At 33.8% G+C, this 14,555-nt stretch overlaps 2 protein-coding genes across 5 annotated transcripts in view; one reads left to right on the forward strand and one right to left on the reverse strand.

Moving 5' to 3' along the window:
- Nucleotides 1–1,608: 1,608 nt before the first annotated feature.
- Nucleotides 1,609–4,410, reverse strand: Nap1l3 (nucleosome assembly protein 1 like 3). Its single transcript, XM_046427835.2, has one exon. It carries the CDS (start codon nt 4,058–4,060, stop codon nt 2,465–2,467), a length of 1,596 nt encoding a protein of 531 aa, XP_046283791.1. The 5' UTR covers nt 4,061–4,410; the 3' UTR covers nt 1,609–2,464.
- Nucleotides 4,411–4,577: 167 nt separating this feature from the next.
- Fam133a (family with sequence similarity 133 member A) overlaps nt 4,578–14,555 on the forward strand; it is a 68,411-nt gene continuing 58,433 nt past the window's right edge. For 2 of the 4 annotated variants that reach the window (XM_058573740.1, XM_058573741.1), the window contains exons 1-2: nt 4,578–4,678; nt 5,476–5,545. The gene's annotated coding sequence lies outside the window, so the exon portion shown is untranslated. Of the gene's footprint in view, nt 4,679–4,790; nt 5,067–5,475; nt 5,546–14,555 lie in introns of those variants that run through there. The other 2 variants (XM_046427838.2, XM_046427839.2) reach the window with 1 other exon arrangement.

Below are 14,555 nucleotides of genomic sequence, written 5' to 3' on the forward strand. Positions count from 1 at the left end.
TCCCTCCTCCCTCACCCTCAACTCAATCCCTTTCCTCTACTAATCTTTCTTCTATTTTGATCCCCCCACCCATTTCTTTTTTCCTTATTTTGGACTAGCTTCTGCATATCAGGGAAATCATTCAACCTTTGATTTTCTGGGTCTGGCTTATTTCATTTAGCATGATAGTCTCCAGTCCATCCTGTCCTTCATGAATGCAAAAATCTCAGAATTAAAATAAGCACTCTCAAAAGTTCAATAGTTTGATAAAATCAATAAATTGCTTCCTGATGTTTAAATCACAAAGAACATAAAGATCAAAGTATACATCATGTGTTAAATATAGAATATCATGGTTTGCATTTTTTTACATTTGTATGCATGGGAGGACAGAATATTGTTAAGCAAATACAAAAGCAAGATGTTAAACTATACACAATGGAATTTCACTCAGCAATAAAAGAGAATAAAATTATGGCTTTTTCAGGTAAATGGATGGCATTGGAAAAGATAATGCTAAGTGAAGTTAGCCAATTCCAAACAAATAAATGCCGAATGTTTTCTCTGATATAAGGAGGCTGACTCATAGTGGAGTAGGGAGGGGGAGCATGGGAGGAATAGATGAATTCTAGATAGGGAAGAGGTGTAGGAGGGAAAGGGAAGGGGCAGAGGACTAGCAAGGATGGTGGAATGTGATAGACATCATTATTCTACAGTACATGTATGAAGAAATGAATTGGTGTCAACATAATTTATATACAACCAGAGATATGAAAAATTGTGTTTTATATGTGTAATAAGAATTGTAATACATTCCACTGTCATTTATTTTTTTTTAAATCAATAAAAAATTTTTTAAAAAACTATATATGATGGGATTTGGGAAGATTATTAGCTAATTTCTAACCTGGTGACCCAGAAAGTCTTCAATCTGTCATCCTCCTGTCATACTTCTTTCCTGTAAAATCTTGAAGGAAAATATCAGAATGTGAAATAAGATAATACTTTATCATTTGCTGTGCTTATGATTTCATGCCTAGTGCAAAGTTCTTTGCTAAGGCCCTTTTAAAGGCCCTTTGAGTTTAAAGGGCCTTATCTTCTTAGTAGTCTCAAACCAAGATTTCAGGATATAATTACCCTGTAACCAGTTACACAGTACAGCACATAGGAGATGAGACCATTATGTTACCTATAAGAGAAATAGAGCCATGGTCAAGTCAAGTCAAGGTGAACAGTGGTTCTGGTCATGGGGAAAAAAATCAAAACAGTTGGCCATTTTGGATGAGATATCCCTGCCTTCCTCCCCCTCCTTCCCAGAGTTCTCCTCCCCCCCTCATTCTATTTCTTACCCTCCTCCCCTCCCCTTCCCTTTCCTCCCCTAATCTTCCCCTTTCCCACCCTCCTCACCTCCTTCCTCTGCTTCCATTTTTCTCCTCTTTCTCCCATTTCTTTTCCCCCCTCCCCTATCCCATTTCTTTCCAATAACTTGAATGTGCATCCTTAAAAAGAACTAGGATATAGGAAATATATCAGAATGTTAAAAAGTTATGTTTTTTTAAATTTTACTTTTTCTCAGCTAAGTACCACAATTTTATAATTAGGAGAAAATACTAGATTTTAATACCATCATACACTTTATTTGACATTTATTTATTTTAGGTTGCAATAAAGGATCATGAAACAAGTATCAAATAATGTAAAGTAATCATTTTCAGTGAAAGGTAAAGTAAAACATAATACAAAGAAAATGTGATACCTTTAGTATGCAATTACACAATGTGATAAAACTTTTTTTTGAAAAATACTGTCATATTAACACCTTAGTGGTAAACAATAACTTCATTATTATTGATTTATAAACTATTATTCACAGAAACAAATCCATATAAATCAAATGTAGTTTTGACATTCTTAAAAGTATACTCATTTTTTTTTTCAAGCAGTCAAATTTCACAATGCACTGTTCTAGTTAACAATAAGTAGTGTATTTCTATAGCAAATTAATGAAGGCACAGCTAGTGCAAGCAGATTTAAACCCTTAGACTTCCGGGCTGGAAAAAGGAAAAAAATAACAATAAAACCCTTGCATTGTTACTTCAGGAACTTTTTTTTTCCAAGCAAATATTTTTCTAATAATTCTGACAGTTTTCACAGCTACAATCTAAGAGGAACATGACAAAAGGATTTCACAAAAATCAACATTCTGTAGCACCAAACTAACATGCTTTAAATAACTCACAACAGTTTACATATTTTGAAGAATATTACACTATAACAGGCTCAATAGAATAAACTGATACTTAAGACACTTTATATAACAATTTTTAAATGGGCTAAGAACATAGGAAAACACAAGACATTTATAAGGAGTAATAGTGTTCAGGTTATAGGGCAGGTTTTTATTTATTTCAAGGCTACATAAACCTGCTTCACTTCTGCTTGCTTGAATTTTTAAGATTCTTGAAAATTTTTTCAGCCAGCTTTTTTATTTTCGGTATTTCCTATTTACGTAATCTCTGCCATCTTGATAGTAGGTATCATTGACTTCTCCTGTATAATAATAGATTGACTTCAGAATGACATTATCATGTAAAATTTGACCAATTTCAAAGTCCTCATCAAGGATAGCATCTTCTCGTGGTTCCAGCTTTCCAATCTTAGGAATCTCAGGAGGACTGAAGAAATTGAAGAATGATGCATTAGGAACCTCTCTTGGCTGAATTTCAATTTCTCCAGTAGCAGTTGTACGACTATGGGTGGTTGTCACAGTAACATCCTTTCCTCTTCTCCAATATATCTTGCAGCCTTTGCAATCTTCAATTTCCCATCCCCAAGAGAAGAAGGGATCATTGTGATCTGGTTTTGACTTTATTATGTATGTCTTCATCAGCAGCTCATTTCTGAAGTATGGATTGGGTAGGAAATGAAATTCAAAGGTGTAACTTATAGGCTGGCCAGGTTTTGAGAACTTCAGACTAACATCAGACAAGAATTTCAGAATGGGCTCATCATACTTCTGAATCATAGGCCCAAGCTTGTCAACATTCTTTAAAACCGTCAGCCAGTAGTCAGGAATGCCTTTAGGATCTTCTCTTTTAGGTTTCCCCTTCCGAGCTCTTTTAATATTCACTCTTTCTTTAGGCCTTGTCTCAGGAACTCTTTTATGAGCCTCTCTTACTGCAGACCTTGCCTTTGGCTCTGTTACTTTAGGTTGTTCTTCCTGTTCTGCCTTTGCCTGGAGGGCTTCTTTAGGATCTTCTTTTTCTTCAGGAGTTGCTTCCATACAATCTGTAGAATCTGCTTCTTCACCCTTTATTTCAGGAATTTCTTTAGGAACTTCCTTTTCTTCAGGCTTTACATCAACAATTTCTTTAGGAAGTTCCTTTTCTTCAGCTTTTACCTCAGGACTTTCTTTAGGAACTTCCTTTTCTTCATCCTTTACCTCAGGAATTTCTTTAGGAACTTCATTTTCTTCAATCTTCACCTCAGAGTTTTCTCTAGGCATTTCTTCTTCTTCCTCACCCTCTAAGGGAGGCATTTCACTAGGAGTGTCATCCTGCACCTCCTCATCACTGCTGAACTCCTCATCCTCTGAATTCCACTCACATTCTTCTTCTGTAGGCTCATATTCTGCATTGATGATTTGAAATCGCCTATCATACAGAGGCTTATTGAGTTCAGCATATTTTCTTTCAAGATCATGAATTGCCTTTAAGAACAGGGCATCTACCTTGTCACACTCATCTTGAATATTCTTGAGGGCCTGCACACGATTTCTAACTGCCTGGGGCAGCCTATCCACGAAATTTGTCCCCGAGGGAGCCTGCCGCGCCCTTCTGGAAGGCTCAGGTACCAGCTTCTTTCTATACAAGCGGCTGTGGCTGCTGCTGCTGCCGCTGCTGTTGCTGCTGCTGCTGCTGCTGCTGCTGCTGCTAGTGCTGCTGCTGCTGCTGCTAGTGCTGCTGCTAGAGCTACTGCTGTCAGATTCGTCCCCAGAATCACTAGCTGAGCTAGCCATCTCTTCTTCAGCAACCCCCTGGGCGGCAGGTTCCGTGATCATTTTAAGATCCGCTTCTGCCATGTTGCAATCCCGCAAACCTCTTAAGGTGGTGACTACCACAGAGACCGCGCACCCAGAAATGGGCAGAAAATGACTCACGGATGCTTGGCTGGCGACGGTGAGGGCCCGGGCTGCGGAGGTGGCACTGGCGACCGCTGCGGCAGCTCAGGGCGGGGCGGGACTGCAAGCCGCAAGCCGCGGTGCTGTAGTAGCAGCGGCAATGGAGACCTGGGCGAGAGCCACGGCAGTAGGGCCTCTCCCTGTTGCAGCAGAAGCAGACCGAGGCGTGCCGCAGTCCAATGGCGCAGTGTGAGATCCTGAGTTCTTTTCTTGGCTCAAAACGTGAGCCCCCTCCCCTTGCAGTCAGATCTCCTGTTAATTTCGTTCCCAGTGTGCCTTTAGTTCGTTCTTCATTCGCTGGGCAACTTTGATTGACAAACCCTACGCCCAACGAATGACCTACCGCAACACCCCCCCTGGCTCCACCCACCTTCCCAAATGCTCCTTGGTAGCGGAGGCACACACCCCTGGAAGACGTTCTCCCCCACCCCCACTCAGAATTTTTTTCTTTATAATTTTATAATTCAAAGAGAGAGAGAGAGAGAGAGAGAGAGAGAGAGAGAGAAAACATTACACGAGGTAAAAATGCCAGCTATAGTTCCTAACAATTGAAAAAGAGGAGTGTTTTCCTTCTCCCAACCGCCCATCCTGAGTTGGTCACAGGCCTCTTAACAAAAAGCTGTTTAAAAAAAAAAAAAAAAAAAAATTGGATGAAAATGCTCTGAATGGCGTCATTAGGTTGTAGGACTCTGGGTGATTAAAAAAAACAAACCTGAGTTCCTCTAAATATCCTGTGAGCATGTGTTTTTTTACACTGGAAAAAAAGGGGGAGTCGTTTATTGGCAGAGGGGGAGGGGCTAGACAGCAGGCATATTGCATTCCACGTAGCAGATTTAATAAGTGCTGTCTGTGATGTTTGGCAAGCCTGGTTTATATCCATCTACAAGGTTTGCGAACCCATGTTGCCGTGAGTCAGTTACACCATTTTTTAAAATTATATTTCTCTTTTTAAGCTGTCATATAATATACCCCAACCTTGCTGCTGAATTGCCACGAAGCCCTTTTCAATGTTTGCAACAACCTTTTAGATAAAGCAATGGGGTATTCAAATGTTAGGAAGTATTGTTAAAAAGCAAACGGTTTGTTTTATACTTTAGTGCAGCAGGTTTCAATTCCACAAACTGCAGGATGGGAGGGGGAATTTGTGCTAATGAAAGCATCCTCTGCCAGTGTATACGATGTCATCTGCCACCAGTTTCCTTCTTATATTGTAAAATTTTAGCCATAGTTAAGAATGATTTACAAGTCCTGGAGTATATGAATAAACTTTTGTAAAATGAAGTTTAAAAACAGATATATGTTGTTTTTATTTACAGGATTCTTTTCTGCTACAGATCAACTCCTTTGGTACAACCAAAAAGACCAGTGTTTACTTTTCATTGAAAGGTAAGGATGATATTTAGCCCATTTTTATGAATGACATAAAAATACCCAACTGTATTTGAATAGAAATTCACGGATATAGTCTTTTAGAGATTTAATTGGAAGATGTCTTTATATTTTTATAGAATAAAAATCCACAGAGATGATTTGGCATAGTAATGTAGAACCTAATCTACTAAACCACATTCACTATCTAAACTTAGTCATGGAATACAAGTAGTATATTAAATTATAAAATATAATGTATTATTCATTTCAAATGGGGAAAGAGATATTAAATTTAGATTAACCATTATATTACTTCTTATTATAGAATTTGTGTTTTGTCATTTAGTCACATATTTTTAAAAGTTAGGAAATGCTTTCTGATTTTGTAAAAGATTTTACTTTTACTTATCTCCAATTTTCAAAATACATGAACATTGCAAAGATGAAACTCCAAGTAGAAAATTTTCATGGCAAATAATGTCTTATTTTTAAATAGATATATATTCCATGGAAATAATTGTCTTCATTTATTTTACCAGATTTCTGTTGTAGGGAAGCTGTGTCGACACCATTTCTCTCTTTTTTTAATATTTTTTTGTTAGTTGTTGATGGACCTTCATTTTATTTATTTATTTATTTATTTACTTACTTACTTATTTATATGCCGTGCTGAGAATCAAACCCAGTGCCTCGCACATGCTAGGCAAGTGTTCTACCACTGAACCACAAACTAGCCCCACCATTTCTCTCTTTATAAACACACACCCTGTTATTAAATAATGTCCCTAGATACCTAGAGAATGAATACATGCACGCTTGAGAAAATCAATATAGTGTGAATTCCTAGAAATAGGGTGGTAGACTAAAGTTTATGCCCATTTTATCATTTTATACATAGTACCAACGCATGTGCTAGGAACACTTGTAGAGGATGGCGATATAATGGTAAATAAAACTTACTATATGTGTGTATCCTTTCATTTCATAATTTTACTCAAAACATATACCATAGGAAAAATCATTTAAATTAATGGGTTATACGGTGAATATTGTTTTGCCACTTATTTTTAGGTAAAATGATGGATTTTTTAAAGGATGTTCTTTTATTTTATAGTACTTTAATGATTTCATTTCCATGTTAAGGTTTATACCACCAAGAATTAGTATTTTTGAGTCAATAAGTCAAAATTTTTTTATTAGCTAATTAATTAATACAGAACCATGATAATGTTTCTGTTCTATACCTATTTGAAATGCCACCTTTATCACATTACTGAATTGACTTGGTCTATTACTAAATTTCTTTTCTAATCATTTGACCATAATTTTTCTATTAAAAAAAACTTATAAGGCAGTTTTAAAATGACTTTATATTTTGTGAAAATAATATATGTCAATTTAAAAAAAGTCAGACAGTATATGAAATACAAAGAAGCAATTAAAAGTAATTAAATGTATACCAAGAGGTAATCACAATTCACATTTTTAACAAATATATTTAAACTAATTTCTCAATATTATGTATTTATATTTCTTATTAGAGATATTATTGAATATCTTTTCATATTTATTGTCTATTTGAGTGTTGTTTATACTCTTTGCTTGTATTCCATGAAATTAAAAAAGTAATTAATCAGCGGTGAAATCCTAAAGGTAAAAAGCTTTGGCCTTTGTTTAAGGCAACTATGACTCTTTTAGAAAATACCTCTGTTCTGACTCATAATATTAGTCAAATGTGACTCAGTTACAGCTTTTATTCTCAAGTTATCTACTTGGAGGGTTTCTTGGATACTTTTCAAAATTTAATTCTTTTAACATTTATTTTTTTTAGTTGTAAGTGGACATAATATCTTTATTTCATTTTTATGTGGTGTTGAAGTTTGAACCCAGTGTCTCACGTGTGCTAGGCGAGCACTCTACCACTGAGCCAAAACCCCAGCCCCTCAAAATTTAGTTCTTCACCGCTACTAGAAATATTTGGATAATAAAAAGAATAAATATTTATGAAAGGCCTCATACAAAAATAATATGCTAATTATTGTGATATTCAATTTGGAAGTGTTTATTTCTTAGTTGTACATTATGTCAGTTTTTAAAAAGTAGGTGATTGTTACAATCACAATACCCTACTTTTGTTGTGTGTATACTTCCCTGGTATCTCATAATATATTTTTATTTTGTGGTTTTTGTCTATTATTTTACTTAGTTCTATATAGTATATATAATTTAACTTATATATTACACCACGTAATTTCTACTGTGAATATATTGTAAAACATTACTTCTAACATATCCTAAGCTTATTTTTTTTTAAAGGTTATATATACATTTCTTGTACAGCAATATGTTCCTTGCTCAATTATTTTATAATTGGGGGGACTAAATGTTCATGCTTTTACATGATATGCTACTTCAAACGGAATCTGTTAGTATACTCAGACTGAACATAGCTCTTTGATGTCTGTTTACACTTTCCCTGAGATAAACATATACACAATCCCTTCCACATCCACAGACATAAAAATTAGACAATGGCAAGCATCCCAATATTGTCTTTTGTTCTAGATATCTGAGATGCTAAACATTGAAAATTCATTCATTTTTAACTTCATTTTTGTTCATGTAGACAGATTTTATCTATTTTAATACACAAGTCAATCCATTTTAAATGTTTTATTGAATATAATATATATAATAATTGTACATAAATTATATAATTTTATAAATGTTTATGCCTTAAAAAGTATTATTTACATTAAAATAATGAAAACTTTTATCATTCCAAAATTTTATCATGCCCCTCTGAATCTCACTTCTGTCCCCAGGCAATCACCAATCTATTTTTTGGTTCTTATCAATTAATTTGCATTTTTAAAAAATTTATATAAATGAAATAATGATCTTAGTATATGCTCTGAAGCCAAGATTTTAATTAGTTTTTCCCTTTCCTATCTCTCTTAGTTTATTTCATTTGTATTACATCTGTTTCCATCTCTAAAATGGAGCTAATGATGGCATATAAAATGCAGATTTAATATTCTTTGCTATTTTACATATTGTTTATCAAGATTGTATGTGAAAAGACCATTCTTGTTGTATGGCCTCAGCCTACTGCTAGCATTTCCTCCTGCTCATGTTTTTACTTATATTTTAGAAGCAGCATGGAAATATACAAATAAATATTTTGTCTGTCTAATTTGTATGAGGTGGCAATTTCAAAGATATTGGCCACTCTTTGATATTAATAATAATACTTGGTCCTAATATTTCTAAGAATAAATAGACACTCATCCTGCTTAACATTATCTAACTATGGAATATCTCCTTTTACTTTGAATGAAGAAAAAACACATTTTATATAAAATTTCAATTTAGGTATTGCTTTAATATTTTATATCACACAGTACCTTCTTTCTTAAATTACCTTCTTTCTCTTTAATTACCTGACAGTTCTAAATTATACAAACCTTATTTTCCAAATCTCAGTTCATTGTATGTCATATCTATTTTTATCCCATTTACCTTTTTATTCCATTATAAAACTTATATACAATTAACTACTTATCTTTTATACAGTTAACTACCTTTATCTTAAAATTTAGTATATCTAAATTTGTTAAGAATATCTTTTGTTCTAGATATTACCATTTTTTCCTTTGTATATATAAGTTTGGGGTACTATGTGTTGTAACTTTGTACAGTCATTTTTCATCGTTGTGACCAAAATACTTGATAAAAGCAACTTATTGAAGGAAAAGTTTATGGCTTGTAGTTTTAAAGGGTCAGTCCCTAGCCAGCTGACTCCATTACTCTTGACTGGAAGTGAAGCTTCCATCATGGTAGTAGAGGATAGTGGAGTAAAGTTGCCCAGCTCATGGTAGCCAGAAAGCAGAGAGAGAGGCCAAGAGCACAAGGAGCCAGGGACAAAATATATAATCCCATGGAACAATCCCAGTGACCTTCCTCTAGCCACCTTTTTACAGTTACTACCCAGTAATCTATTCAAATCCACTGTTAGGTTACAGCTTTCATAATCATTTCACTTCCTGCATTAACACAGTAGCTGTTTGGAGACATTTAATATCCAAATCATGACAGATTTAAGTTAAAAATCTCACGTAATACTTTAGATTTTCTTTGTTCTTTAGCTTAGAATAATGGCCTTAAGTCTAATAGCTGTGGAAATATTTTCCTTGTTGGAGATAGAAGGGATTTGAGAGATCATCTTGTATAATTTCCTTGTACACATTGGGGAAACTGAGAATTTCCATGTTGATAAACATTCTCGAAATTTCTAGGTATTCATCACTACAAAGAATTTAGATTAACATACTTTTAAGTATATTATTATTTGTTCAAAATGTCTTTTTTCACAAATTTTAGGATTTGGGTTTGGGAGCAGATTAAGAAATAAATGAAAATCATTCAGTCCTCCAAGAATGGATTATTATCCCCAGCATTATGCAGTTAGTGTTGATAGCTGTCACTGAATAATAACAACTAATTTTATCACTTTAAATGTAACATTGGAGGTATGGTTGTGGTTCAGTGGTGGAGCGCTTGCCTCACATGTATGAGACACTGGGTTCAATCCCCAGCACCACATAAAAATAAAGTAAAGGTATACATAAAAAATCAGTGAAATGTTTAAAAAAGAAGAAATTATGTTTAAAAAATGGACCAAGTGCTTTGTTTTTCCAATTTCATTTTAATGAATCCATTGAGGGTATTATTACTATCCTCAAACCATCTTTATATGATATTGTCATCATATTTGAGGATACTAAGTCATTTACTTACTCAAAGTCACATAGTTTATAATTGGAAGAATCTGCATGTGAAAACAGATGGGCTCATATTAGATGTTAAAATCTTAACCACTCTACTATATCAGCTTTGATGAACAAAAGTGAATGGACTCCTGGGACAGAGGCATTGAAATTAGGGTTTCATCCATGACCACTCTTCCATGTCTCTTATAGCAGTTTTTTTCTCACAGTGTCAACAACTTTGTGACCACAAGTCCTAAAGTTCCTCTGGCTTACACAGACTCTTGCTTGAAATGACAAGTTATACCAGAACAAATTAATTTATTAAAAAAAGATGAGTTCGTTAATTATAACATGCCTAATGACTTTATTTCATTAGCATTCAAACACTAGGATGTCAGAGGTTAAAGTTAATGCCAACGTATCCTATTCAGAATTAAACAAAAATATTATTGGTATTTTTCATTTAAGTATTGCTAGCAGCCAAGAAACCTATACTTTGAGGGATTTGAAACTACTCATTGAAAGCATGAAATTACCTTGAAATCTAATAGTGTAAGCATAAATTTATTTTGAATTTAAATTATATTCTACTGTTTATTAATGTTGATTTCATATAGGATAAGTTCTGTTCCTGAGTGTAGGAAGATGCACAATGATGATACCTATTCCTATGAGTTTCAGGTGACAGCTCAGGCTCTGGGGTCAGACCACCTGGATTTAAATCCTGCCACGTTACTGCATATTTGACCCTGGATAAGTCACACTTCTCTGAATCTCAGTTTCCTCATCTATAAAAGAAAAATAATGCTGGGCACAGTGGTGCACACCTGTAATTCTAGTGGCTCAGGAGGCTGAGGCAGGATGATAGCAAGTTCAAAGCCAGCCTCAGCAAATGTGAGATGCTAAGCAACTTAGTGAGACCCTGTCTCTAAATAACATAAAAAATAGTGCTGGGGATGTGGCTTAGTGGCCAAGTGCCCCTGAGTTCAATCCCTACTACTCCTCCTCCAAAAAAGAGAAAGAAAAATAATGATAGAAAATGTTCCATAAGGGCCTGGGTCTGTGGCTCAGTGGTAGCACACTTGCCTGGCATGTGTGAGGCACTGGGTTCGATTCTCAGCACCACATATAAATGAATAAAGGTCCATCAACAACTAAAAACATATTAAAAAAGTAAATGTTCCATAAGATTGTTATATAAAAATTAAGGTGCTGGGAACAATGATGCACACCTGTAATCCCAGCAGCTCTTCCATGTCTCTGATAGCAGTTTTATTCTCATGGTGTCAACAACTGAGGCAGAGGCTAAGGCAGGAGGATCTCAAGTTCAGTGACAGCCTCAGCAACTTAGTGAGGCCATAAGCAACTCAGCTAGACCCTGCCTTTAAATAAAACATAATAAAGGGCTGAGGATATTAAGCACCCCTGTGTTCAATCCCTAGTACCAGAAATGTAAATAAATAAACAAACAAATATATAAGTAAAAATGTTATAGAATATTTAAAAGATGCTTAATGAATAATGTCTATTATATCTTTTGTGGAGCCACATAAGGATTCCTATCTCAGTTAAATAAGCATGATCCAAGGTTAAGGCTAGCAAATTTAATCGGTTGATGCTACTGTATTTTACATGTGTGCCATCTCTTTCAGTTTAGGAAGTAAAATTTGCCTTGTGATCCAAAGTCACATTGTGTTAATATGAGAAAAATAATATCTTTGGTTCAGTTATTCTCTACTCTGTCAGGTTTTTCTATTAGATTATATTATTAGCATGTAGTAAAGACTAATGCTTCAGCAAATCTAGTATTAATACTTTGAAGGTGAAGATAGCTAATGTTCCACTCTTCTCTTACTCAGCAATGAAAGAAGAAGAGAGGTAGCTGCATCATGACTGACTACATGTGAATAAATGAGCAAGATTTCTGATGAGCTAATTGTTACTTTTAGTTATAAAAATCTGCTTAATACAGAGAAGGAAACAAGAAATAGAACCACAAACTCTCCGGATTCTTTTGTTTTAGTAACTCTCTTAAATGTAAACAAAATTTTGAAGTTGTTATATTGAGCAGGTTTCTCTGTCTTCCCTTATATGCAAACTTTTTCTAAGAGTAAGTAAGCATTCTCTCTTTAGAGGTAGCGAAAACTTCACTTATCACCATTTCATCTTCCAACACTGTGAGAATGTATCTAGCCTTCTCTGTAAGAAAGATTAAATATAACATGAAAAATTACATAAATGATCAGACTAGTTGACCATTCTGTTTGCTGAAGCCTCTAGGCTACTTCCTTAGCTTTTCATATATGTGGTACATAGTTTTTTGATAAACCCTCCTGAAAATAATTTTTACATCACTTCTGTAATCCCAAACTTACTGATACTCAACTGTCCAGAATCATGCCTGTGATTAAGCCATATTTTTTACCTTCTGGCAATACTGGGCAATTTTTTAAACCAGCTACGTTTCAGTTTCCTCATGTATGCAAGGAGGATTATAACAACACCTATTTCATCAAGGCATGGTGAGCTTTAAATGACATAATACATATAAAACTCTTAGAACACTATGAATACTCAATTAATTCTTACTAAACTTATGTTCTCCAGGAACACTTACTCAATAAAATGCAGTTCTTTAGCTCTTCATTTCCTTCAAGGCTTATTTACTTGGACTACAATACATTTTTTGTATGTCTTATGAGAAACATAAATCATTTCTTATGTGTATACAGATACATTCTTTTCTTCAGTACATTTTACATTTCCCTAGGACAACACCAAAATACTTTCTTATGTATAATCCTCTGTCCTCATACAATATGTTCCTTTGCACAAGAACATACTTATTTCTACTAAATTACATAGTTCTAATGACCTAACTTCTCCAAGAAATGAATTGCCTTTCTGACAACAGGACCATTTTTACACACAGCTCAAATAAAAACACCATGTAACTTTTGATTACATCATAATTTTGTTTACCAATCATTCCTTATGTGTCAAAGATGCATGACTGCCACACAACAAATCATATTAGTTTTCTAAAATTTCAGATTTATAGAATTATCATTTTAGCAACCAACTTCTAAACAGGTACACTTCATAGACTTTATTTAAATAACTAGGAGGCCATGCAGAGTCTTCAGAAGAACAATTCTTGAATTTAATATGGATCCATATTTAATATTAAAATAGCTGTTTACTTAAACCTTTTTTTTCATTAGTATTTTCTTTCTATAATATTTCTAGATAATAATTAGTTGAAAATTGTTTTACATGTAATAGTCGTAAAGTTTAATCACAATATCAGAATTCCTCCTTTTAGTACTCAGACTTATGTATTTACTTTTTGTTATTAAAAACTTGTTGCTTGAATAAACCATAATCTACATGCCACATTGAATTTTCATTTTTTATGAATTATTAATATCCACCAATTTCTTTATTGCTTAAAAGATACTTTTTATTTGATAGTCAACGTTTTTATACAAAAACAGTTATTGAAAGAGTATGTAGTTAGTAAATGCCCCAAAGCAGAATTTGAGATCATATCTGTCTTGCTAACCTAGAAAAAAACCAATGGTTCTCAATATACACAAAATATGTCCTTATTATGGTCAAGTGAAAGAGTGTGTTGCAAAACAATATATTTACTATTATTTTACCGGTGTAAAAAGTGTAGATGTAGACATACTATATATGCATATATATGTTTGTTTGCATATACATAAAGAAAAAGTCTAGTAACATACACATGAAACTAATGTAACAAAAAGATAGAAAAAAAGCTGTAACTATTTACCTTTATTAATTTTTAAACAAGCTTGTATTATTTTTGTGATTAAACAAAAATTTAGGATAACAGTGAAAAGCATTGGACAAAATTTGGGCAAACTTTATACAGAGAGCTGAAGTAGTTCCTAATTACCTCTTGCAAAGTTCTAAACTTTCTTTCATATGAGCAGCACTATTTATCAATGAGGTCATGATTTATTCTGATTTGTATATGACGCTTCTTTATACATTTGTGTTCTTCCCCAAACATCATATTTTGTTGGAATGGCTATAAAGTCATCAGAGGAAATATTATATATTACTGTATTTCTCAGCATTATCTTCACAGTGCAAGTACAGTGAAATTTCTTTCATTTGAATTATTTCTTTTTCTTTTATTTAATATCTTTTAACCTATTGACTTGGACAGCTATTTTTAAATGAGAAAATGTCTCTTATTTCTAGAGACTTTTGTTTCT

This window comes from Marmota monax, unplaced genomic scaffold, assembly GCF_021218885.2.
Source record: "Marmota monax isolate L192 unplaced genomic scaffold, Marmota_monax_Labrador192_F-V1.1 WCK01_AAM20220418_F8-fsc00067, whole genome shotgun sequence".
NCBI lineage: Eukaryota > Metazoa > Chordata > Mammalia > Rodentia > Sciuridae > Marmota > Marmota monax.

Excerpts from the sequence above, each read along its gene's own strand:
- Nap1l3 (XM_046427835.2), bottom strand. The coding sequence starts at position 4,060 with ATGGCAGAAGCGGATCTTAAAATGATCACGGAACCTGCCGCCCAGGGG.